At 46.4% G+C, this 22,513-nt stretch overlaps 1 protein-coding gene across 3 annotated transcripts in view; it reads left to right on the top strand.

Moving 5' to 3' along the window:
* The window catches only part of SLC24A1 (solute carrier family 24 member 1), a 48,049-nt gene extending 25,859 nt beyond the window's left edge, over positions 1-22,190 (top strand). For 2 of the 3 annotated variants that reach the window (XM_017851088.1, XM_017851089.1), the window contains 8 exons: positions 3,645-3,698; positions 5,113-5,221; positions 9,940-10,026; positions 11,090-11,181; positions 15,903-16,463; positions 17,190-17,279; positions 18,177-18,343; positions 19,718-22,190. In XM_017851088.1, coding sequence (XP_017706577.1) covers positions 3,645-3,698; positions 5,113-5,221; positions 9,940-10,026; positions 11,090-11,181; positions 15,903-16,463; positions 17,190-17,279; positions 18,177-18,343; positions 19,718-19,967 — 1,410 coding nt within the window. In that variant the 3' untranslated portion in view covers positions 19,968-22,190. The remainder of the gene's footprint in view (positions 1-3,644; positions 3,699-5,112; positions 5,222-9,939; positions 10,027-11,089; positions 11,182-15,902; positions 16,464-17,189; positions 17,280-18,176; positions 18,344-19,717) is intronic. The other variant, XM_017851091.1, reaches the window with a different exon arrangement.
* The last annotated feature ends 323 nt before the right edge of the window (positions 22,191-22,513 follow it).

Here is a 22,513-nt window from a genome sequence, read left to right as displayed (position 1 = left end):
AAAAAAAAAAAAAAAAAAAAAAAAAAAAAAAGAAAGCACCTACTTGCCAGTGCTGTTACTGTTACATACATGAACTCATGAGTAACAGCACTGGCAAGTAGGTGCTTTCTGAACATCCCCTTTTCAACATTTTGCCACACCCAAATGTTGACGAACATTCATGTCCATTTGCCTGAAATGTCGAAATATGAAATAGAGCCACGAGGGAATATAGATTTGACCTCATTTCCTTATTCATGCTTGAGAAAATAAATGGGATTTAGTAAAACCAAATCAAAAGCACTAAAGAAAAAAAGAAAAAACTGAAGGGAGATAAGATCAGGGTTCTAAACAAAAAGAAAAAAAGAGAAGACAGGATTCTGTCACCATCTTTGTGAGTGTGGGTAAGTGATGGAATCATTCTGCATCTCAGTTTTCTCATCTAGCAAAATAGCTACAATAATATGAGTGTTGTCTATTTTACAGAGTTAGTCATATTAAATAAGAAAATGGATGTGAAAGACTTCAGAAAGTTAGAAGTGCATTCTGAAATTAGCCATGAACGATGAATCCTTAGAAAGGTATTTTGGCTTGAATAAATCTGAATGGCAGAGAAACCATTAGGGGTGTGCACCATGGGGCAAAGATCAGTCTCTCCTACCCCTCGGTGTACAGAACCTTCCACCCCCGAGTGTAGACGGGACCCTCACAGTTCTTTCTTTGCCTCTACAGAGAACTCTTGGCCAGGCGCAGTGGCTCATGCCTGTAATCCCAGCACTTTGGGAGGCCGAGGCAGGTGGATCACTAGGTCAGGAGATTGAGACCATCCTGACCAATATGGTGAAACCCGGTCTCTACTAAAAATACAAAAATTAGCTCGGCCTGGTGGCAGGTGCCTGTAGTCCCAGCTACTCGGGAGGCTGAGGCAGGAGAATCACTTGAACCCGGGAGGCGGAGGTTGCAGTGAGCCGAGATTGTGCCACTGCACTCCAGCCTGGTGACAAAGTGAGACTCTGTCTCAAAAAAAAAAAAAAAAAAAAAAGAGAACTTTTTGGGTGAGGGTTAGATATGAGAAATAGTGAGATGGCTGGGCCAATGGGGTCGGTGCTGTAACCTCTTATATCCCAGTAAACTTATAGGCGTGTCATGAAAGAGTTGAGGGGATTTCTTAAAATGCGCAGTGCCCCCTTCATATGCAGATTTGTTGTTTATACTCTGTTTCATTCATTTTTATGTTCATTCATTCATTTAGCAATGTGTATCCAAGCATTCAAACCTCCCCCAATCCTTCAAAGCTTACTCAAATTCTACCTACTTCAGAAAGCTTCCTTACCCATCCTAGCATAGCACCTATCTATGCCTTTTATTTCAGGAACCACATTCTTCTTTGTCATGCATCTGTGTTATCGCTGGCCTCAATTTCTTTCTGGACACAGAATCCATGTCCTAAGCATCTTTGTATCCCTAAAGCCACCAGAATAGCACCATATAAATAGTATAGCAGGTTCTCAGTAAATAAGAACTGAATGAATGAATAAGTTGGAGGGATAGGTGAGTGGCCTTAGATCAAGCACTATTTTCTGTATTTTCTGAGCTGAACAAAGAAGGGAGTGTAGCAAGTTCAGTTCTGGTTTAGCCATGGAGGTTGGTGGGGTGAGGGAAGCAATGAGAAGGTAAAGACGATTGCTGAGGGCAGCCGTTTGTGATCCTGCTGCTTAAAGATAACACTAAAGGCTGGATGTGCTGGCTCACACCTGTGATCCCATCACTTTGTGGGGGTGAAGCAGGAGGACTGCTTGACCCCAGGAGTTCGAGACCAGCTTGGACAGCACAGAGAGACCCAGTCTCTACAAAAAACAAAAAAAGTAGCCAGTCACTCACACCTGTAATACCAGCATTTTGGAAGGCAGACGTGGGTGAGTCACTTGAGCACAGTTTAAGACCAGCTTGGGCAACATGGTGAAACCCCATCTCTACAAAAAATACAAAAACGAGCCGGGTGTCATAGTACATGCCTGTAGTCCCAGCTACTTGAGAGGCTGAGGTGGGAAGATGGCTTGAGCCCAAGATGTCAAGGCCACAATGAGCCATGATCGTGCTACTCCACTCCAGCCTGGGCAACAGAGCAAAACTCTGTAAAAAAATAATAAGACTGAGCACAGTGGCTCATGCTTGTAATCCCAGCACTTTGGGAGGCCAAGGCGGGTGGATCAACTGAGGTCAGGAGTTCAAGACCAGCCTGGCCAACATGGTGAAACCCCATCTCTACTAAAAATACAAAATTTAGCTGGATATGGTGGCAAACATCTGTAATCCCAGCTACTTGGGAGGCTGAGGCAGGAGAATCGCTTGAACTTAGGAGGGGAGGTTGCAGTGAGGTGATATTGCACCACTGCACTCCAGCCTGGGTGATAGAGACTCCGTCTCAAAATAATAATAATAATAATAATAATAATAATAATAATAATAATAAAACAAAAGCACTAAAGGTCACTTGGGAGTGTCTACTCATTCAGCTCACCTTTACTGAGTACCTCCTGTGCTCAGTAAGACACTGTGCCACAAGGAAGGGAAACNAAAAAAAAAAAAAAAAAAAAAAAGGTAGAGTCTACATGTAGCTGGTAGACAATTCATGTAGTGAAAAGTTAAATAGCACTTTTTTTGAAAAAAGTTCAAATGGTATTACAAGGCTGTGAGTGTAAAATGGCAAGCCAGTGGTTCAGACAGTAAATATACAGGCTTAACGCTTCTTCATCTTAGATTGTCTAGGGCTGTCCCACTTTCCAGCTGGCTGCCCCATAGCTTTCCCAAAACACTAGCACTTACCTGAGCACACAGCTGATTTTAGTATCACAGAATGTGCTCACTGTTATACAGCTTTCCAGGAGAGAGGTATTGTAGTAAGCTGAAGGGAGGGTGGGAGGGGCATGGAAGGGGCATTTGGGAAAGCTTCATACAGGAATCACCCTGAATTTTATAAAAAATGGATAAGATTTGAGTAGAAAGAAAGGAATGGAGAAGGCATTTTAGGCAGGAGGAAAAGGCATGAACAAGGGAACAAGAGTTAGATTAAGTGTATTTAGATTTTCATTTATTCATTCATTTAATAAATATTTATTGAGCTCTTGCTAAGTGTTGGGCAGTGTTCTCATGCTGGCCACACAGTGGTGAATAAAATAGTCTACCTTCAAGATGCTAGTGGGGCAGTCGACTTATTTCCCCAAATAAATTGGGGCAAGTGCTGTGAAGGAAAAGAACAGGGGTCTATAAAATAATTATACATGGCTTCCCAGAAGAAGGTGACACTTAAGTGGAGACCAGAAGCCTGAGGAGGGAAAGAGCATTATGGACGAGGGGCGAGGGGCCCTGTGATGAGGGTTTTGAGGTGGGTGAAGAGGATGGCACATATCAGAAACCCAAAGACAGTTGGTGCCACTGGACTATGGTGAGTGGACACATTCGACTGGGGGTTCTGCATTGCAGGGTGAAGCCAGATTATAGAAGGTCAGACTGGAGGAATGGAATATGTTGAAACATTTTCTGAGACCAGGTTATCTCTGAGTGCATTTCTGTATTTCAACCTGAGGACTTCCATGGAGAGAGGGATGTAGGGAGAAAGTGAGGGTCTCGCCACAACATCTTGTGACTCCTCTCCCTGTTTGCAGCCAGGCGATGGGGCCATTGCGGTGGATGAGCTACAGGATAACAAGAAGCTGAAGGTGGGTGCTGTATGGAGTCTGCACAGTGGGGACACTGCAGGGTCTCAGTGGATGGTCACAGACCCAGGGTATTGGGGCCCTGAGCTGGGGACCCTGGCTGTGCTCAGGTCTAGGAAGCTCCTGTGAGCGCTGCCAGGGTGAGGCAAGGGAGGAGAGGGCTCCTTTTCTGAGAAGTCTCACCTCTAGATGGCCTTTGAGGAGGTGCTAGTTTGGGAGCTAAGTCTGAAATGTTGCAGTCCTCTCTGCCATTAGCTTGCTGTGTGACCTTGGGCTTCAGATTCTGCATCTGTAAAATGACTGTTTGTACTAGATGAATTCAGGTCCAAGTGTACAGCCCAACATTGTATGATTGATATAAAAGCCAGATTACCTATGGCTTTGGAATGCCCCAGAACTAAGAGAAAGATAGCAGGGGAACTGGAGAGGGCAGGAGTCTGAGGTTTCTGAAAAACTGTGCCTTCGCTGTTTATAGCCTATGAAGTATCTGCAAAGAATTATGGGGAACTTTGAAAGGAGTTCCAAACCTGAACCTAAAGAACCTCCCCCATCCAAAGAAAGTCTCTAAACTTGTGGTGAAGTACTGTGGCACCACAGTCACTAGATGGCAGGAGAGTTCAGATCAGAGGGATGAGGGGGAAGAAAGGAGGGAGAAAGAAGAGGAAGAGGGAGGGAGGACTCAGCAAGTGTGGAAGCATTGTCTTTGGATGTTCCATTGTAAATCAGATGATATTTCTATAAGTGTCACTATGAATAAGTGTCACATCTGTGTCTGTACAGTATCAATGTGTGTGTATGTGTGTACCTTTGAGGGTCTCTGAGCACGTGGGCAGAAAAAAAACAAACAAACTGAACTGGGAATCAGAAGACCACAGAAGACCTGGGTACCAGTCTGACTCTTTCATTTACTTCCCGCATGACCTTGGCTTAGGCACCTAGCTTCTTTGAGTTTTCCTTTCCCTTTCCATAGATGGGGATCACAGCTTTGCTCATCTCTGGGAGTGGGGCAATGATAAAACGTGATAATGTGGACTGTAAAGGGCCGTAGCCATGTGCAGTGGGTCTGTCTGTGTGGTGTGTGGGTGAGGGAGTGTTTCTGAGGGTGTACTTGCAGGGATGTGCAAACCCTTGGTAACATGATATCCCTAATACACCAGGTTGCTCCCTGTGGAGACCTTGGGAAATTATTCAGTACATAGAACAAAATAGTCCTGGAAGAGCTGAGGGGAGGCTGAGAAAGAAAGTAGTGTAACTCTGCTGGTTGGAGGTAGAGGAAGAGGGGAGGTCAGGATAAGGCATCTGTGCTTTCTCCCTGATTTTTATGGGAAAGAGGCAAGGTTAGTGATGCCCTCGTGTGGTTCCTCCCCTGGCTTGGACAGGGGCCCACTGAGGCCTGTGCGGCTCTCCTCTTGCTCAGCTCCCGTCCTTGCTGACCCGAGGGAGCAGCTCGACCTCTCTGCACAACAGCACCATCCGCAGCACCATCTACCAGCTTATGCTCCACAGCCTGGACCCCCTGAGGGAAGGTAAGCAAGGCCTCTCCAGACCTGTGTGGTCTGCCCCATCCACTCCTTCCCTCCTGCAGCTGGAGAAGAACTGGGACCTGAAAATCCGAGAGGCAGTGAGGAGGGGGTGGGAAGAGAGAATAAGCAGAGGAAAGTAGTAAAAGTCAGACAGTCTGGGAAAGAGGGTAGAGACCAAGACAGGGGACTCACCAAGAGAGGGCAACAAGGAACACAGAGGCTAAGGTCCTTAGGTATCCACATCCCACTTCCCTGCCTGTGTCCCTCCCTGTAAAATGCAGGCGTTAACCTGCAGTTAGGCTATGAGTACTGTGTGCTCTGCACAGGTTTGGGTTGGGGCTGCCCTGCAAAGCCCACTGCCCAAGAGTCAGTCCCAGTGTTCCACGGAGAGTGTCTAGCCAGGCAGCTTGGCCCAGGCTGACTGGCCTGAGCTGCTTCTGGGGACACCTCTTGTAGGGTCCCAAAGCCCAGAAGTTCTTAGTGGCACTTCCTTTTGCTTTATATTCAACTCTGGAGTCCTAGGAAACCTGCCACCTCCTCCCCAAGTCAGGAATCCCAAAGGACACCCTGGAAGCTGCCAACACCCTTTTAAGGGTGATGAAGGTAAGAGCAGGATCCAAAGTACAGTGGGGGCTGTTGTCCAATTTGACAAATGGTGGCAGTGACTGAGATTCTCACTGTCCACCTTACCAAATCCTGCCTTTTGCTTCTCTTCCCCCAAGAGCTGCCCCCAACCTGCATCTCAGACCCCTAAAGGGCACTCCTCAGCTACCCTCCTGCTCTCCTTGAGCTCCCCCATCTCTGGGGCTCTGGTGCAGAACCGGAATCCAGCCCGGAGGCCCATCAAGGAAAGGCTAGCCTTTGGGCAAAAGCCAAGGGCTTGGACTGCAGTTGGGCAGGAGGGCTGAGGGCTGAGCTGAATATGACACCACAGAATGATCCATTGAGTCCCAGGGAGCACTCTGACTGATCTTTCTGGCTCAAGGACAAATTTTGGGGGCTCAGAATTTTCTTTAGGCTCTGAAGTCCTTTTCAGAGATAATATTGGGTTGTCAGTTGTTTAAATAAAAAAAAAATACCAGCCAGGCGCAGTGGCACACGCCTGTAATCCTAGCATTTTTGGAGACCAAGGCAGGTGGATTGCCTGAGCTCAGGAGTTCGAGACCAGCCTGGGCAACACGGTGAAACCTCGTCTCTAATAAAATACAAAAAAAAATTAGCCAGGCTTGGTGGCAGGCGCCTGTAATCCCAGCTACTTGGGAGGCTGAGATAGGAGAATCGCTTGAACTCGGGAGGTGGAAGTTGTAGTGAGCCGAGATTGAGCCGCTGCACTCCAGCCTAGGCTACAGAGTGAGACTCCATCTCAAACAAACAAACAAACAAACAAGCAAACGAACAATTTTTAAAAAGGCTGGGCACGGTGGCTCACACCTGTAATCCCAGCACTTTGGGAGGCCAAGATGGGCAGATCACGAGGTCAAGAAATCGAGACCATCCTGGGCAACATGGTAAAACCCTGTCTCTACTAAAAACACAAAGATTAGCTGGGCATGGTGGTGCACACCTGTAGTTCCAGCTACTTGGGAGGCTGAGGCAGGAGAATCACTTGAACCCGGGAGGTGGAGGTTGCAGTGAGCTGAGATCGTGCCACTGTACTCTAGCCTGGGCAACAGAGTGAGACTCCATCTCTAAATAAATAAATAAACCATACTGTGAAAAGCTGCATCAAAGACAAGTGATGAAACCTTCCTTAGGAATTCCTCAAGGTAAGAACAGAGCGAGAGAGAGAGGGAGAAAAAAATTAAGCTGCTAATGGAGCTGTTAGAAAAAAAGAGAGAGAGAAAAGAAAAAATAAAAAGCAATTCCTCAAGGTAAACCTCAGAAGACATTGTGAGAGAGGCCACCCCCAAATGTCAGCTCTAGAAAAATAGTACCTTGGGTTTGCAGAATGGAAGCTGCAGCCCTTGACAGCTTCTGGTGATGAATGCTGGGGGTGCTCTGGCCAGGGCCCCATGAGGAAAGCTGTATCTTAGGGTCATCAGTGGCTATTCCCAGAGAATCACTGACTCTAGCAAAGTCCTGATGTAAAGACCTTCTCTTGGATGGGACTGGAGGGCCCCCAGCTGGGCACCTCCATGACCAACAGCCTCCAGCTGGCCTACTTGTCTTAACAGGATTACATGATGTTCAGGCCAGGCTGAGGTCAGAGGAGACTGATGCTAAGGCGATGATCTGGCCACGCTGAGAGGGGAGAGGCATGTGAGGAAACAAGCGCCCAGGAGCCAGCAGCGATCATCCCAGGGAGGGCAAGCATGTTGCTACATTGTCTCCGGGTGTCTATGGGGCATGGAATGGCTCTCACAGTGCATGACTGCAGATGTCCTCTGGGATTCAGTCATGCTCAAGAGCCCAGCCTGATTCTACACCCTGAGACGACATGCGGGAGGGGCGGGGACAATGCAGGGCTGTGATGGGGGCCTTTGTTCCCCAGGCTCTCTAGATGCACATTTGTGTTTTCGTATGCTGTTTCCAGATGGCCATGTAGATGTTTCCACTCTTTCCAGGTGTTCCAGCTCTTTCCACAGAGCTGATCTGTGGAAAAGACATTTCCTGGGGTCTGAACTCTCACCTTCCCTGTGAAGGGGCTTCTCCTCTCCAGGGTCCCATGCCTCTTCTGGTGATTTCACTTGGATGTGTGTGAGACAGGGTGGGGGAGACCCTGCAGCTGATCTGCTTTCCTCAGTAACATGGGAACTGAGAGGCTGGGCTGTGATGACAATGAGAAGGAAAGGGGGAAGCTTGTGTTTATGGCGAGCCCTTCCAGCAACAGTCAGCAGATATTCTCAGTGCCAACACCAGAACCAAGGGAGCCCTCCTGTGACAGCAGCTACACATTGCTCAACAGAAGACTTCAGGGTTTGATTAGTGCCAAGGGGGTGCTAGGGTTGTCAGGACGAAGGTGTGTTGGCCCCCGACCTCTCAGTTCTGATGAGGACCCAGGCCCACCAGGCCACTTCGAGGGACCACACGTGTCATAGTGGTGGCTCTACCATGGAGCTTATTGCAGAGCCAGCTGCAGCTGAACTTACTCTGAGAGTTTAGGAGACAGGAAGAGAGGAGGAAATTCCAGACTCATTTATCTGTTTCCTACCTGTCCTGGAGCCAGGCAGAGGCTTTGATCCACCCAGTTTCCCAGATTGCACTTTCCAGCTTCTCCGTTTCCTCTCGGTCCATCTGTATTACGGACCAGATGATGTCTGGGGTTCCTTCTATCTCGGACCCTCTGGAAGGCTGGGCATCATCACTGTGGGGTTGCTTCCCAGGTGGGACAGCCGCTGTCAACTACTCTTGTCAATTTGTTTTCATCGTGGTTGTTGTTGTTACAGCTAAAAGTTATATAGTGCTTTCTAGGTGCCAGACACTGTTTTGACCATATTCTTATACACATTCATTTACTCTGTCACCAACTCTGGAAGAATTTACAGATGAAGAATCTGAAGTACAGAGAGCTTAAGGAATCACCCAGTTAGGTCCACAGCTATAGTGCAAGTGGCAGGTCATCAGGCTTCAGAATCCATGCTAAAGTAACAATATGAGTGAGGCCACATTTGCAGCAGTAAAAGTGTTTTTATTTATTTTGTCTCATGGACCCTCATCACATCAGTCCCCTGAGGATATGACGGTATTGCCTTTTTAGAGAGGATACTGAGGCTTAGTGACGGCACGCAGGCTTCCCAAAGTCACGCAGTGCTGTTGGGGCATAGCCAGCCTAAATTCAGAATAGAGCCCATAGATCCCCCCATGACACCACTTTGTTCTTCACTTGCACCACTGCCCTCACCCTCCCAGGCCACACAGCTGTGGGCTCCTTCGTCTCAGCCTTGTTCCTTCTTCCCTTCTCACCTTGAAATTGTACACGTAAAGCACTTTGCATGTTTCCTGGCACATAGTCCTGGTGAAAGGGAGTTGCTGTCCCGTGTTTCTCGCCTGGAAATCAGGGCAGCACAATTCTGTGCATGCTGCCCTGTGGGCCTCCAGCAAAGCATGTGCATAGGGATGTGAAGGAGGCCCTTCTCGGGCTCTTCTTGTGCCTCGGGTCAAAAAGGGTGTATCCGAGAGCTTGTTGGTGAACGATTTCCCCTTTTCCACTGGAGAGTGAAGGCTTATGAACATGGCTATCAGTCATCCCCCTGGAGCTATAACAAAGCTTCTAGTAGAGTCATAGAAAGTAAGCTACAAAGATAATATTGTTCAAGGATGGCAAAAACATCTCCCTGCAATTATTTCTCCATTCCATGTCCATCACAGACATTACCAATCAATCATGCTACTTTCGTACAAAGTTTGGGTCAGAGTTCTCCTCAATTCAGTACCCAAGCAGGCCATCACTTGAGCTTGTAAAGGAAATAAATCCTAGTTCTTGGCCCTGAGTCCAACCATGTCATTTTACCAGAGAGGAAATAGGCCTTGAGAAGGGAAGTGACTTACCCTAGGTCACAGCCAGTCAGTGACGATGCAGAGAATGTAAACAGAACTTTGGGAATTAGGCACCACAACTAGGCCTCGCAGGATCAGAATCCAGATGTCACAACGCCCATGGCAGCCTTTTCCCATGCTCTGCAGCTGCCCTCTGGCTGCTCAGCTGACTGTCCTAACTGAAAGGGCATGGCAGGGACTATCCTACGATTCCAGGTAAGATGTATGTCCTGTCTCATTTGCAGTTCGCCTTGCCAAGGAGAAGGAGGAGGAGAGCTTGAATCAAGAGGCCAGAGCCCAACCCCTGGCCAAATCAGAAAGTAAACCAGAAGGTGAGAGGATGGCCAGAGCAGTGGGTTTTCTCCTGCCCCCCTTTCCCTGCTGTCAGTAGTGAGCTTGGCCTGGAGGTGGCAGCCAGCCAGGCCAGGGGCTGAGTCACATCTTTGGCCTCTGACAGCCAGTCAGTTAGGGTGATGGTCGGGTGTTGCCCTGATCACCGCTCCACTCCAGACTCCTCCTTCCCAGGTACTGTCTTTCTGACGTGGCTGCTGGTCTGAGAGTGGCCCCATATGGCTTCCTCTCCATTTTCCACAGCTAGGGTAGGCAAGGGAAGGCTAGGGGGTTGTTGAACTTCCACTTCTTTTTGCTGCATCTCATCCCAAATGAGACTATGGGACTTTATTTCTTCTTCCTGTCTCTTCTGTACAAGGACAATGTTGCTCGTTATTGGTCTGAAATCAGCAACCCCAGTGAGGGAAGGCTACCAGGGGTCTGGTGTCACAGAAATCCGGTATCTGTGTGGCAGCTAGGACTGAGAAAGTGGGACAGCCACTGCCATGTAGGCTCTGCACGGCACACCAGGACTGCCTGATCCACTCAGCAAACCCTGGAGGGAGGTGGAACAGCAGTCATTCTTCCCATCCTATAAACAAGAGGCTCAGAGAGGTCAAATGACTTCCCAAAGCCACACAGCCAAGAAGTGAGAGAACCTGTTCCAAGTTTCCCTTCCCGTCAGTCCTGTTCCAAGCCTTCAAAAGCTGCTGCCTTTGGAATCAGCAGGATCCCTCCCAAAGGGTCATTCTCTGAGTGCTAGGAGCTTTGCCTTCTCTCTGTTCTGGCTGTCCAGCTGTTGGTAGCGTCCTTGGCCACAATGGCCAGGATGGAAATGTCTATGAATTATAGGGGAGCACGGATGGTCACTTGCCAACTGTCTTCTCATCTACAGATAGGTCAGGGTGATAACAATTCACATCATCTTACTTTTCCTACCAACAAGAAATTGCCCCAAATAAACCTTCAGAAACCTTGTAGTCCAATAGCCCTGTAGCCACTTATGCCAGCTTCCCTCAGAACCTTGTCCACTCTTCTGATGTAACCCATGTTTATCCTTTAAAGAGGAGGAGCCAGCCAAGCTCCCTGCGGTCACGGTCACACCAGCCCCTGCTCCAGACATCAAGGGAGATCAGAAGGAGAATCCAGGCGGTCAGGTAGGCACCCAGCCTTTGCACAGACGAAACTGGAGAGGTCTAGGGAAGGAACTCCTGACCAAAAATACATCCTCCCTGAAGGTCTGAAATCCTATTTGAGGTTAATATTACTCTTTCTCTGAAGATCACTTCAAGTATTACTCTTTGGGGGTAAATATTACTCTTTCTCTGAAGATCACTTCAAAAATACAAATATCTCTTGGGGCCAATTAACTCACTGGAACATCTTATGAGTGAACTAATATATTGACAATGTATTGTGAACTGTCACATGCTATAAGAACATAAGGAATAATTGTTAGTGGGTCTGTCAGCAACTAGGTGACAGTGAGACCAGGTAGCTCCAGAGCACTGGGAAGCTTGAAATGCAGGTGGGAGGGTTGCTGGGTGAAGGCTTTCGAACCTTCTGAGGCTCTTCATTGCCTACTGCACCTGGTCAGGCATCTCAGCCTTGTCTGCAGAGCCAAGTCCTGACACTGCCCTGTCTTTACAGCCTCATGGTCTCTTCTTCTACCATGTTCCAGCCAAACTGGATTTCTTGTCTCCATGTTTTTCTTTTTTCTTTTTTTTTGTATTTTTATTAGAGACGGGGTTTCACCATGTTGGCCAGGATGGTCTCAATCTCCTGACCTCAGGTGATCCATCTGCCTCAGCCTCCCAAAGTGCTGGGATTACAGGCGTGAGCCACCATGCCCGACCGTCTCCATGTTTTTCTACCTCCCAGCCTTGGCTCACATGGTTTCCTCTCCCTAGAATGCCTTTTCTCCTCCATTTTCATATATGCTCATCTTACCATGCACACCCACCCCCCTCCCTGGCCCCGCCCCTGGCCAGTATAAACACCTTTGTCATGTAGCTGCCTTGATCCACTCCAAATCTGAATGCCCCTGGTGCTCTGCACCTATCTCAGGGCTTTTACCAATTGTCTTCTTTGGATTCTGAGTCTACTTGGTGGTGAGGTTCCTGAAGGCAAGGTTGAAGTCTGAGTCATCCCTGTCTCCTCTACAGAGGGAAGCAGAATGCCTGGTGTACAACTGGCTCAATATATGTTGAGTGACTGACAGTAAAAAACATCCCATTTGCAAGTTCCATCTCTTTTCTTCTCTCCATTCAATACCCAGAAAGCGCTTGATTATATCTCGTCCTTAAACCAGCAACTTTGGGCTCAGCGTCTAAGACAGCTTCATGGTAACATGAATAGGCCTATTACCGCTAGCTCAAGTAAAAGGGATTAAGAGGATACAGAGGTATCCCCTGGAATCCCAGGGCAGGAAGTGAGGCTTGATCTCGTGAAGAGCTGGAACTAGGCCTGAGAAGCCATCTGTTACCCTGGTGGCTTCTCATTCCATGTCCTGCTTTCCCTCACATCCCTTCTCTGGGTACAGGCTCTATCATGGGCCTCTCTTGGCAGGCTGGCTTCATTTGTTCCCTTATGAGCACACACAACTCCAAGCCACTATCCCAATCCTGCAGTCCACAGGGGAATCAGTGACAGGTTTCCAGTCTTAAAAGAGAGAGAATAGGGGCAGGCGCGGTGGCTCACACCTATATCTTTGCACTTTGGGAGGCCGAGGCAGGCAGATCGCTTGAGGTCAGGAGTTCAAGACCAGCCTGGCCAACATGGTGAAACCCCATCTCTACTAAAAATACAAAAATTAGCCGGGTGTGGTGGTGCATGCCTGTAATCCCAGCTACTTGGGAGGCTGAGGCAGGAGAAACACTTGAACTCTGGAGGCGGAGGTTGCAGTGAGCAGAAGTCCCACCACTGCACTCCAGCCTGGGTGACAGAGGAGACTGTCTCAAAAAAAAAAAAAAGGGGGAGAGAGAGAGAGAAAGAATCAGTTCAACCCAGCTTCTTGCAAGGATCCAGCTTTCATCCAACTGGCTGTGGCTGGCTGACTTGACTCCAACACGGAAGAAGCAGCTACCTGTTCAGCTGGGGCTATTAGGAGTGACAGTCTTCAGAGAAGAGGGAGCCGAACAGGCAGACACTCCCATATTTATGGGTTTAAATGACTTGTCATCTCCTCTGGGAAGCATTCTCTACCTGATGGGGGTAGAAGGGAGAGGGCAGGAATGATTTCAGACTAAAATCTTCTCAATCCTCATTCTCAGTTCAAACCGTAGGCCTCACCAGTAGTATCTGATGTCTTCATTGGGGGTTCTCAATCCTGGTTGCATATTAGAATAATTTGGGGAAGTTAAAAAAAAAAATGACCATGCCCCACCCTCAACCAATGAAGTCAGAATATCTCGGGTGGGTCCTTGGGCATCAATAATTTAAAAAGCCTCCAGGTGATTTTAATGTGCAGCACAATTGAGAATCACTCAACATCCTTGGGGGGTTGCCAATATCGTGACATTTGTTACAGACAACGTATTTACTCCATGAACACACAGCCCAGGGCTCTTGCTCAAGGGATGGACCAGCATGTTTCTTTTTTTTTTGAGACGGAGTCTCGCTCTGTGGCCCAGGCTGGAGTGCAGTGGCCAGATCTCAGCTCACTGCAAGCTCCGCCTCCCGGGTTTACGCCATTCTCCTGACTCAGCCTCCCGAGTAGCTGGGACTACAGGTGCCCGCCACCTCGCCCGGCTAGTTTTTTTTTTTTTTTTTTTTTTTTATTTTTTTGTAGAGACGGGGTTTCACCGTGTTAGCCAGGATGGTCTTGATCTCCTGACCTCGTGATCCGCCCGTCTCGGCCTCCCAAAGTGCTGGGATTACAGGCTTGAGCCACCGCGCCTGGCCGGACCAGCATGTTTCTATAGGTTAGCTGGGTGCCTAATCTGAGGACACTCTGAATCAATGGCTTTTAATTTTATCTCTTATTATTATTATTTTTTTGAGACCGAGTCTCACTCTATCATTCAGGCTGGAGTGCAATGGCGTGATCTCAGCTCACTGCCTCTGCCTCCCGGGTTCAAGTGATTCTCCTGCCTCAGCCTCCTGAGTAGCTGGGATTACAGGCCCGTACCCCCCCCCCCAGCTAATTTTTTTTTTTTTTTTTTTTTTTTTTTTTTTTTTTTGTATTTTTAGTAGAGACAAGGTTTCACTATGTTGGTCAGGCTGTTCTCAAACTCCTGACCTCATGATCTGCCCAACTTGGCCACCCAAAGTGCTGAGATTACAGGCGTGAGCCACCGTACCCGGCCCAGCTCTTAAATTTTTTACGGGGGTATGGGATCTCACTATATTGCTCAGGCTGGCCTGGAACTCCTGGGCTCTAGCAATCCTACTGCCTCAGCTGCCTGAGTAGTTGAAACATAGGTATCTATGTCTGAGACCACACCCAGCTATCAATGGCTTTAAGGGTGTGTGGAGATAGTCAGTTGTTCCCAAACACTGGTCTAAAGGTGGATGTTTTAGGAACAGCTGTGAGTATATTAAAATACAGATGCCTGGCTTCCAATCCTAGAGATTCTAATTCAGTTGGTCCAAGTGAGGTCAGAAAATCTGTATTTCTTTTTTTCTTTGAGATGGAGTCTTGCTCTGTCACCCAGGCTGGAGTGCAGTAGTGCAATCTCTGCTCACTGCAACTTCTGCCTCCTGGGTTCAAGTAGTTCTGCCTCAGCCTCCTGAGTAGCCAGGATTACAGGTGCCTGCCACTGTGCCCAGCTAATTTTTGTATTTTTAGTAGAGACAGAGTTTTAACATGTTGGCCAGGCTGGTCTCAAACTCCTGACCTCGTGATCCCCTGCATTGGCCTCTGAAAGTGTTGGGATTACAGGCACTGTGCCTGGCTTAAAAATCTGAATTTCTAATAAGCTCCTCAGGCTACCAGATTTGGGAGCCAGACATCTCATTCGGACCTTTACCTGGTATTGGTAAAGCAGGATAGCTTGGTGGACCATCCGTATTCAAATCCCGACTTCATCACTTACAAACTACGTGGACCACAGGTGAGTTACTTAGTTACTTTTACTCTAGTTTCTCCATCTGTAAGATGAGCATAATTCTATCCATATCATGAATTAATTGATTCATAAAACACAGTAAGTGCTCGCTATTATTATTAAACTACTTCCCATGGTGCCTGGCACATAAAAACCCTCAATAAATAGGCATTATCATCCTTATTTTATAGATACAAGGTAATAAAACAATTTAGGAGTTTTAGTAGACTCAGCAATGCATTGTGACCACCAAAGGATGTCATGCCATATTAAACAACATTAATGGAAGTATCGTATCTAAGACAAGAGAGGTGATAGTCCTGTTCCACTCCATGCAATGTTCTGTGTTCAGTTTTGGATGCCCTCCTCCTGGGATATAAGCCAATTAAAATGAGTTTACCAGGATAGGGAGGAGGCTCTAGGCCATAGCATGTAGAAATGATATAAGGACCTGGGAATCTTTAACCCAGGAAAGAGAGCTGTCTCATGGAAGATTGATGTTTTGTGAGGCATCAAAGAGTAAACCTATACACGGGGGTAGAACTTTGATATAAATATGGACTTCAGAGGAATCAGAGGTGCCAAAGATGACAGAAGCTGCTTCAGGTGGTGAGTTTTCCACCCCTGGAAATGATCAAATAAAAGCTGGACAGCCACTAGGTAGGAGTGTGGTCATGGGAATTCTGCTGAATTATCGCACTAGTTTTCTCCTCATGCTTAAGTTTTCAGATACATTCTGAGAAGCACGCCAACAAAGAAAATGGGGGAGTATCAGAAGGAAAACAATCAGAGCAGTTACCACACATTAATCTGTTGGTTTTGGATTGCAGGAAGATGTGGCTGAGGCTGAGAGCACAGGTGAAATGACAGGCGAAGAGGGCGAAACTGCTGGTGAAGGTGAAACTGAAGAGAAAAGTGGAGGTGAAACTCAACCAGAAGGTGAAGGTGAAACTGGAACACAAGGAAAAGGAGAAGAACACGAAAAAGAAAATGAAGCAGAAGGAAAAGGAGACAATGAAGGTGAAGGTGAGGGTGAAATCCACGCAGAAGATGGTGAAATGAAAGGTATTGAAGGTGAAACTGAAAGCCAGGAACTCAGTGCTGAAAATCACGGTGAAGCCAAAATTGATGAGAAAGGTGTAGAAGATGGAGGGGGAAGTGATGGAGGGGATAATGAAGAGGAGGAAGAGGAGGAGGAGGAAGAGGAGGAGGAGGAAGAGGAGGAGGAGGAAGAGGAGGAGGAAGAGGAAGAAGAGGAAGAGGAAGAGGAGGGAAATGAAGAGCCTCTGTCCCTGGACTGGCCTGAAACCAGGCAGAAGCAGGCCATTTACCTCTTTCTCCTGCCCATCGTGTTCCCACTGTGGCTGACAGTCCCCGATGTCCGAAGGCAGGTGAGTGTGCCCATCTGGATCTCAGATTCTTTATCCCCAGCAAGGCTGTGGAGTCTCTAGGCAGGGCTCACACTCAAGAGGAGGAAGAGGCCATAGACAACCAGCTTAGCAGGGCTCCACCATTGAGATCTGGGAAGGGACTGAAGCCTTGGAGGGGGACGATGTGCTTAGGGGACATACCACTGGGACTGGGAGACCCTGGACCTCAAATGTGCTTTATTTCCACCAGTATAAGCAGTATACACTCGTCCCTCTTTGACTCCTATCTCAGTTTCTTGATTTTAATTTGAGAATGATGCCACTAAACCTCCTCCATATTTCACAGGAGTATTCCCAAAACCCAGCGAAATCACTGGTATTTATATCCAACATGCTTATTTGCAAGGAAAGGTCTGACGAGAAAGGAATGGTACAAGGAGGTTGCAAAAGCCAAACCAGATACCTAGATTGACCTGGTTCTAGGGCAAGCAAACAGCTTTCTTCCATCTGGTGACTGCTGTCCACCCTACTGGCTGGACTCCTCTACAGTTGTACCCCCCATCCCCATCCTTTTCCATCCATCTCAAGGTCCTCAGCCTGGAGAGAGAGCCCTCAGGTCAAATGTCTCCAGTTCCTCTCCGTCACTCTTCCATTAGACCTTGTCACTGATTCTTGGGCTTGCTCAGAAGGGTCAAAGACGTTTCGCCTCTACAACTTACTTCTCATCCTTTTCAAACTTTCAAACAGGAGTCTAGGAAGTTTTTTGTTTTCACCTTCCTGGGATCTATCGTGTGGATAGCCATGTTCTCATACCTCATGGTGTGGTGGGCTCACCAGGTGAGTGAACAGCAGGAACGAAATCCTTTACCAGCAGGTCCCAAGGACACTTTCCTTCAGGATCAATTTCCGGTACTCAGGGAATCTCGAGGATCAAGTGAATTCGTGCTGTTTCTATGTTGCTTGTAAAGGCTTAAAGGTAGACTTTTTATTCCAGTGAATGCAGTGCTTCTCAAGTGTGGCTTTTCTGTCATATCCTGTAGTATGGCATAGAAGGCATTGGAATCCTGCCTGATTCCAGCTGACCATGGCTTATTAGCCTTATTTCCTGCTTTCTCCGCCATGTACCCATCCCTCTCACCTGGTGAAATCCTATGCACTCTGAGAGCCAGCTGTTTCGCCTGCTCTCTGGCATTCAATTAGTCTTCCTCTGAGTACCCATAGTGTTTCTGTTCTGCCTGGAATACTGCACTGTAATAATTGTTTACTAGCTTTCCTCTCTAAAAGGCTAAGGTTAGGGTCTATGTCATCCTGCTCGTACTTCCACCTCCAGCCTCTTAGTTCCTGGCACACAGCAAGTGTCCACATTCCTGGAAATAGAAATGCTGACATGCACAACTCTTTGGAAGGGCAGTTCTTGTGGGAAGGTAGGGGTGTTAAGAGTTGGAATGACAGCGAGCAGCAGATCTGGTGTAGGTAACTTTTAGTCCAATTGTGAAAAGAAGAGCAACATGGTCCCTGCAGCCAGGAGCAGGAGTCTTGCTTGCTCTTCCTCTCTGTGGCCATCTCAGTTGTCAGTCCACCTATCACCCTTCCTCACTCAGGCTGAGGGGGTGTAGCTGAGCTCCTTAGAAGGCATTCTGTTTGCACGAAGTAGGATGTGGATAGTGGTTGGATGTGCCTCAGGTTTTTCACCTGTTGTTGCCATGGTTTCTCATTACTGTTGCTGTTTACCAGGTTGGTGAAACAATAGGCATTTCCGAAGAGATTATGGGCCTGACAATCCTCGCAGCAGGCACATCAATTCCTGACCTCATCACCAGTGTGATTGTCGCTCGAAAAGGCCTGGGAGACATGGCTGTGTCAAGCTCTGTGGGCAGTAATATATTTGATATTACTGTGGGGTGAGTGGCAATGTTACTTCCTAAGGGGTGTTACATATGACTGAAACACTGCATTGGCTCTGTTCACTGGTTTTCTGCTTTATTCATTATACATAGAATAAAAGGGCATTTATATTGTTAGTTTCTGCAAAGCAACAAAATATCTTCCCTTCATTCATCATAGCCAGATGGGATAACAGAACTAAAATGCTGCCTGAAATGTAACTGACTGGAATTTACAGATAAATTGAAAACCAAAGTCCATTTCATTCCATTACCAAATACCGTCAAATGCTCTGCTCACTGACTTTCAAGGCAGTGGAGGTGGGACTGGAAGGAGCAATGACTCAACTTCACTTCTTGGTACTACTCTTGCTCCTTGGTATGTGAACTCCTGCTAGCTCAGAGGCTCTAAACAGCATTTTGTATAACGTGCAAATGCCTTACCCTCCTGTACCCATCCTCTTACCCCATTCTCCCTACCTTGTCAGAAAGGGGCTATTTTCATTTCCCCAATCATGTTCTGAATTTAGGTGGTAGATTTGTTTCCTTAAATTTGAATCTGTGTATGTGTATTTGGGGTGAGGGGCAGGTAAAAAGGCAGCCCTCATCACTAAAGAATTAAAAGAAATGTAGGCCTTATAAAAATGTAGAGATTTAAGAGTACATATCACACTGGGACTGGGTGTGGTGATGTGTGCCTGTAATTCCAGCATTTAAAAAAAAAAAAAAAAGGCACACATCAACCAATCTGAGTCATATAGAAGTCATGAAGTATGCAGAAAATAAAAAAAAGCTCAGACTCAGAATACTTCAGTTTTAACCTAAGCTCTTCTAGTTATTAGCTGCGAATCCTTGGGCAAGTAATTTAATTTCCCTGAAACTTAGTTTTCTTGTCTGTGAAATGGGGCTAATAATTTTTGTTCACTTCATAGATTTTTTTCTTGGTGGAAGAATACATACTTTTTTTTTTTTTTTTTTTTTTTTTTTTTTGAGACGGAGTCTTGCTTTGCCACCCAGGCTGGAGTGCAGTCTGCCACCCAGACTGGAGTGCAGTGGCCAGATCTCAGCTCACTGCAAGCTCCGCCTCCCGGGTTCACGCCATTCTCCTGCCTCAGCCTCCCGAGTACCTGGGACTACAGGCGCCCGCCTCGTCGCCCAGCTATTTTTTTGTATTTTTTTAAGTAGAGACAGGGTTTCACTGTATTAGCCAGGATGGTCTCGATCTCCTGACCTCGTGATCCGCCCGTCTCGGCCTCCCAAAGTGCTGGGATTACAGGCTTGAGCCACCGCGCCCGGCCAGAATACATACTTTGTAAACTGTAAAATACTATTTAAGTGTATGGGGTTATTATAAACATTAAGGATATTCACATTGTTTCTTCAATCTTGCAGCTTGCCCGTTCCTTGGTTGCTTTTCTGTCTTATTAATGGATTACAGCCAGTTCCAGTCAGCAGCAATGGCTTGTTTTGTGCAATTGTTTTGCTTTTTCTCATGCTTCTGTTTGTGATCTCTTCAATTGCGTCATGTAAATGGAGAATGAACAAGATCCTGGGCTTCACAATGTTCCTCCTTTACTTTGTGTTCCTGATAATCAGTGTGATGTTAGAAGATCGAATCATATCCTGTCCTGTATCTGTCTGAGTCAAGTCACTCTTGCTCACAATGGACATGGATCAGAAGACCACGCAGAAGTTATTGTATCTCTTGTGACACTAATGAAAGAATGTATATGATCCTGGAAAGTGAACTGAGTGACCTAGGACCTCTGATGTGAATGTGATCTGAGACTAAGGTTTGTCCTTGGAAACACGTGCAGCTCATTGTGGATTAAGAACCTCACCTCTGGAGGGGTGGAGTTTCTACCCCTGACTCATGCAGACATCTATTACATGGAGGCAATAGAAGGACCCCTGGAGCCAGAGGGTTTTCTAAATGAGAGATAAATGGGGGCAAAGGTTGGGATAGGTGCAGCAGCTATATGACAAGCTCCTATGCTCGCCATTCCCTGATCATTCCTGAAGGGCTGCTGGCCCAAAAGATGCAGCTGTGGTCTACATCTCAGCCTTCCTGACCTCTGCCCCAAACACACGCTGCAATTTTGTTGCCTCCTTTTCTGTTCAAAATGTGAGGTTCTATCAGGTTTGTAATCACTGTAGGTTCAGTTATTGGTGAGTTTAAGGATCCAAGGCTACAGAAAAAAAAGAAGTATAACAGGAATCAATGATCATCCCACGTTTTGTAGCCCACTGCATCTGGATATGTACCAGTATTTTCTTGCTTTTTTTTTGAGACAGAGTTTCGCTCTTGTTGCCCAGGCTGGAATGCAATGGTGTGATCTCGGCTTACTGCAACCTTCACCTGCCGGGTTCAAGCAATTCTCCTGCCTCAGCCTGACTTCGTGATCTTCTTGCCTCGGCTTCCCAAAGTGCTGGGATTACAGGTGTGAGCCACCGCGCCTGGCCTATACCAGTATTTTCTAGCTTAAAAGGAGGACTACCTTTAACTCTTATTGTTGCATTTCTGAAAAGTGAAATTTAAAAAGCTGCCTGAAAAGTAAAAATTTGTAATTTGCCCTTGAACTGGAAGGAGTGGAGATTAGGGAAGTAAAACTACTCTAGAGGCCATTTAAAAGTATGTATTTATTAGAACATCCAAATTCATGTAGTCTCCATCAGTGGTCACCTTGAGGGATTAGACATTCTAATGGAATGTCCTGGCTCCACCCTTGGCCAGCTGTCCCGGTTTCACCCTCCAGCATGTTCTCACCCAACAATGACAGCTGAGTGGAGTGGGAAGGGAAGTCATTCCAAACAGTCCAAAGTCAGTAGCGCCACATCTGGTTTATAAAGTAAGAGATCCAGTGGGGCAATGCTATTTTTGTATGTCAACCTAGATAGGATTATAAAGCAAGACTGATTTCTTCTGTGGTTTATGAATGGATCTTAAGGTAGTTACAAACTTACAAACAGGAAATTCCAAGAATGCATAACACAATGACAACATGGTGAAAAAAGTGCAGTACTACTTCCAAGGTAGCTAGTGTAAAGGACACTTGAGTTTTTAAAAGTGTGGTTAAACATTTTATGTGGAATTTGATGAGTTTGTATGTTAAATACCACTGCTTGCTGCTTTTACTAGAACCAAGTTAAGGGACACATTAGAAACAGAACAGTTTAATATCACTGACTTCAGAGCAAAATGAGCTCGGGTGACTGCATATTATGATGGTAAATATGGCTTTAATTACAAACATGAGGAATGATTCGCTGAAGATGAGAAGATGAAAAGGACGGATGTGATGTGAAAAACCCAAACATTTTGGCACTGAACGATGGCTAAGGTGTTCCAAATATTCCATCTTTTAAGATGAACTGCTTAATTAATTGCTTCGCTACCCCAGGATTCCCATTCTTTGGAAATAATTTTTATTAAATTTCAATAAACTCTGAATCCCAGTGGTATTTTACTTTACAACATGGATGGGTTCATCCTTATCTTTAGGTCATTTGGTCAGAATCCTCTCGAGAAGACTGATGAAGAGTATGGAATCATGTTCCAATTCTATATTCTTAATTATCCTTATTCCTGATGCTACTGCATTGCTGGGTTTCCATAGTCATGGCCTAAGAACAGGAGGAGAAGGCAATGCCTGTGGGAGGGAGGTCCCTATACCAAAATTCTGGACACTAACCTGGTGTCTACAGCCCATTCCAGTTAGCCTCGGGGATGCCACCTCCTCATCCACAGCCTGGGATCTGATGCTCTTCCTCAGACTGGGTAAGGAGTGATGGACCGTAAAATGCTGTGTAATGATAAAAGGCTGAAATACCCATTTAATGATAAAAACCAACTCTAATAATCTGACATCCTTTTCCCAATTTGCTGAATTTCTGGCATACCCCTTTGCCTAGAAAGGAAGTTCTGATCACTTCACAGTGTTACAGAAAAGGACAAGTACAAAAAGTGAAAGCTGAGTCTTGATGGATGAATAGGAATTCATTGGGGGAGAGACAGAGATGATTACTTTGGGGAGATGGAAAACTTGTGTAACTTTTAAAAGACTAATTGGTTATACCTGGAAATTAAAATTTTTCGTCACACATTTACAAACCTACTATAATATTAAAATCATGCTGTTTTAGAGGTAAAGTACCATTTAAAAATATCAAGATAATATTGAGATGGTC

The sequence above is a fragment of the Rhinopithecus bieti genome, unplaced genomic scaffold (genome assembly GCF_001698545.2).
Source record: "Rhinopithecus bieti isolate Rb0 unplaced genomic scaffold, ASM169854v2 scaffold_31548, whole genome shotgun sequence".
Taxonomy (NCBI): Eukaryota; Metazoa; Chordata; class Mammalia; order Primates; family Cercopithecidae; genus Rhinopithecus; species Rhinopithecus bieti.
The sequence above is the reverse complement of the archived record's forward strand: the minus strand, read 5'-3'. Positions and strand labels throughout refer to the sequence as shown.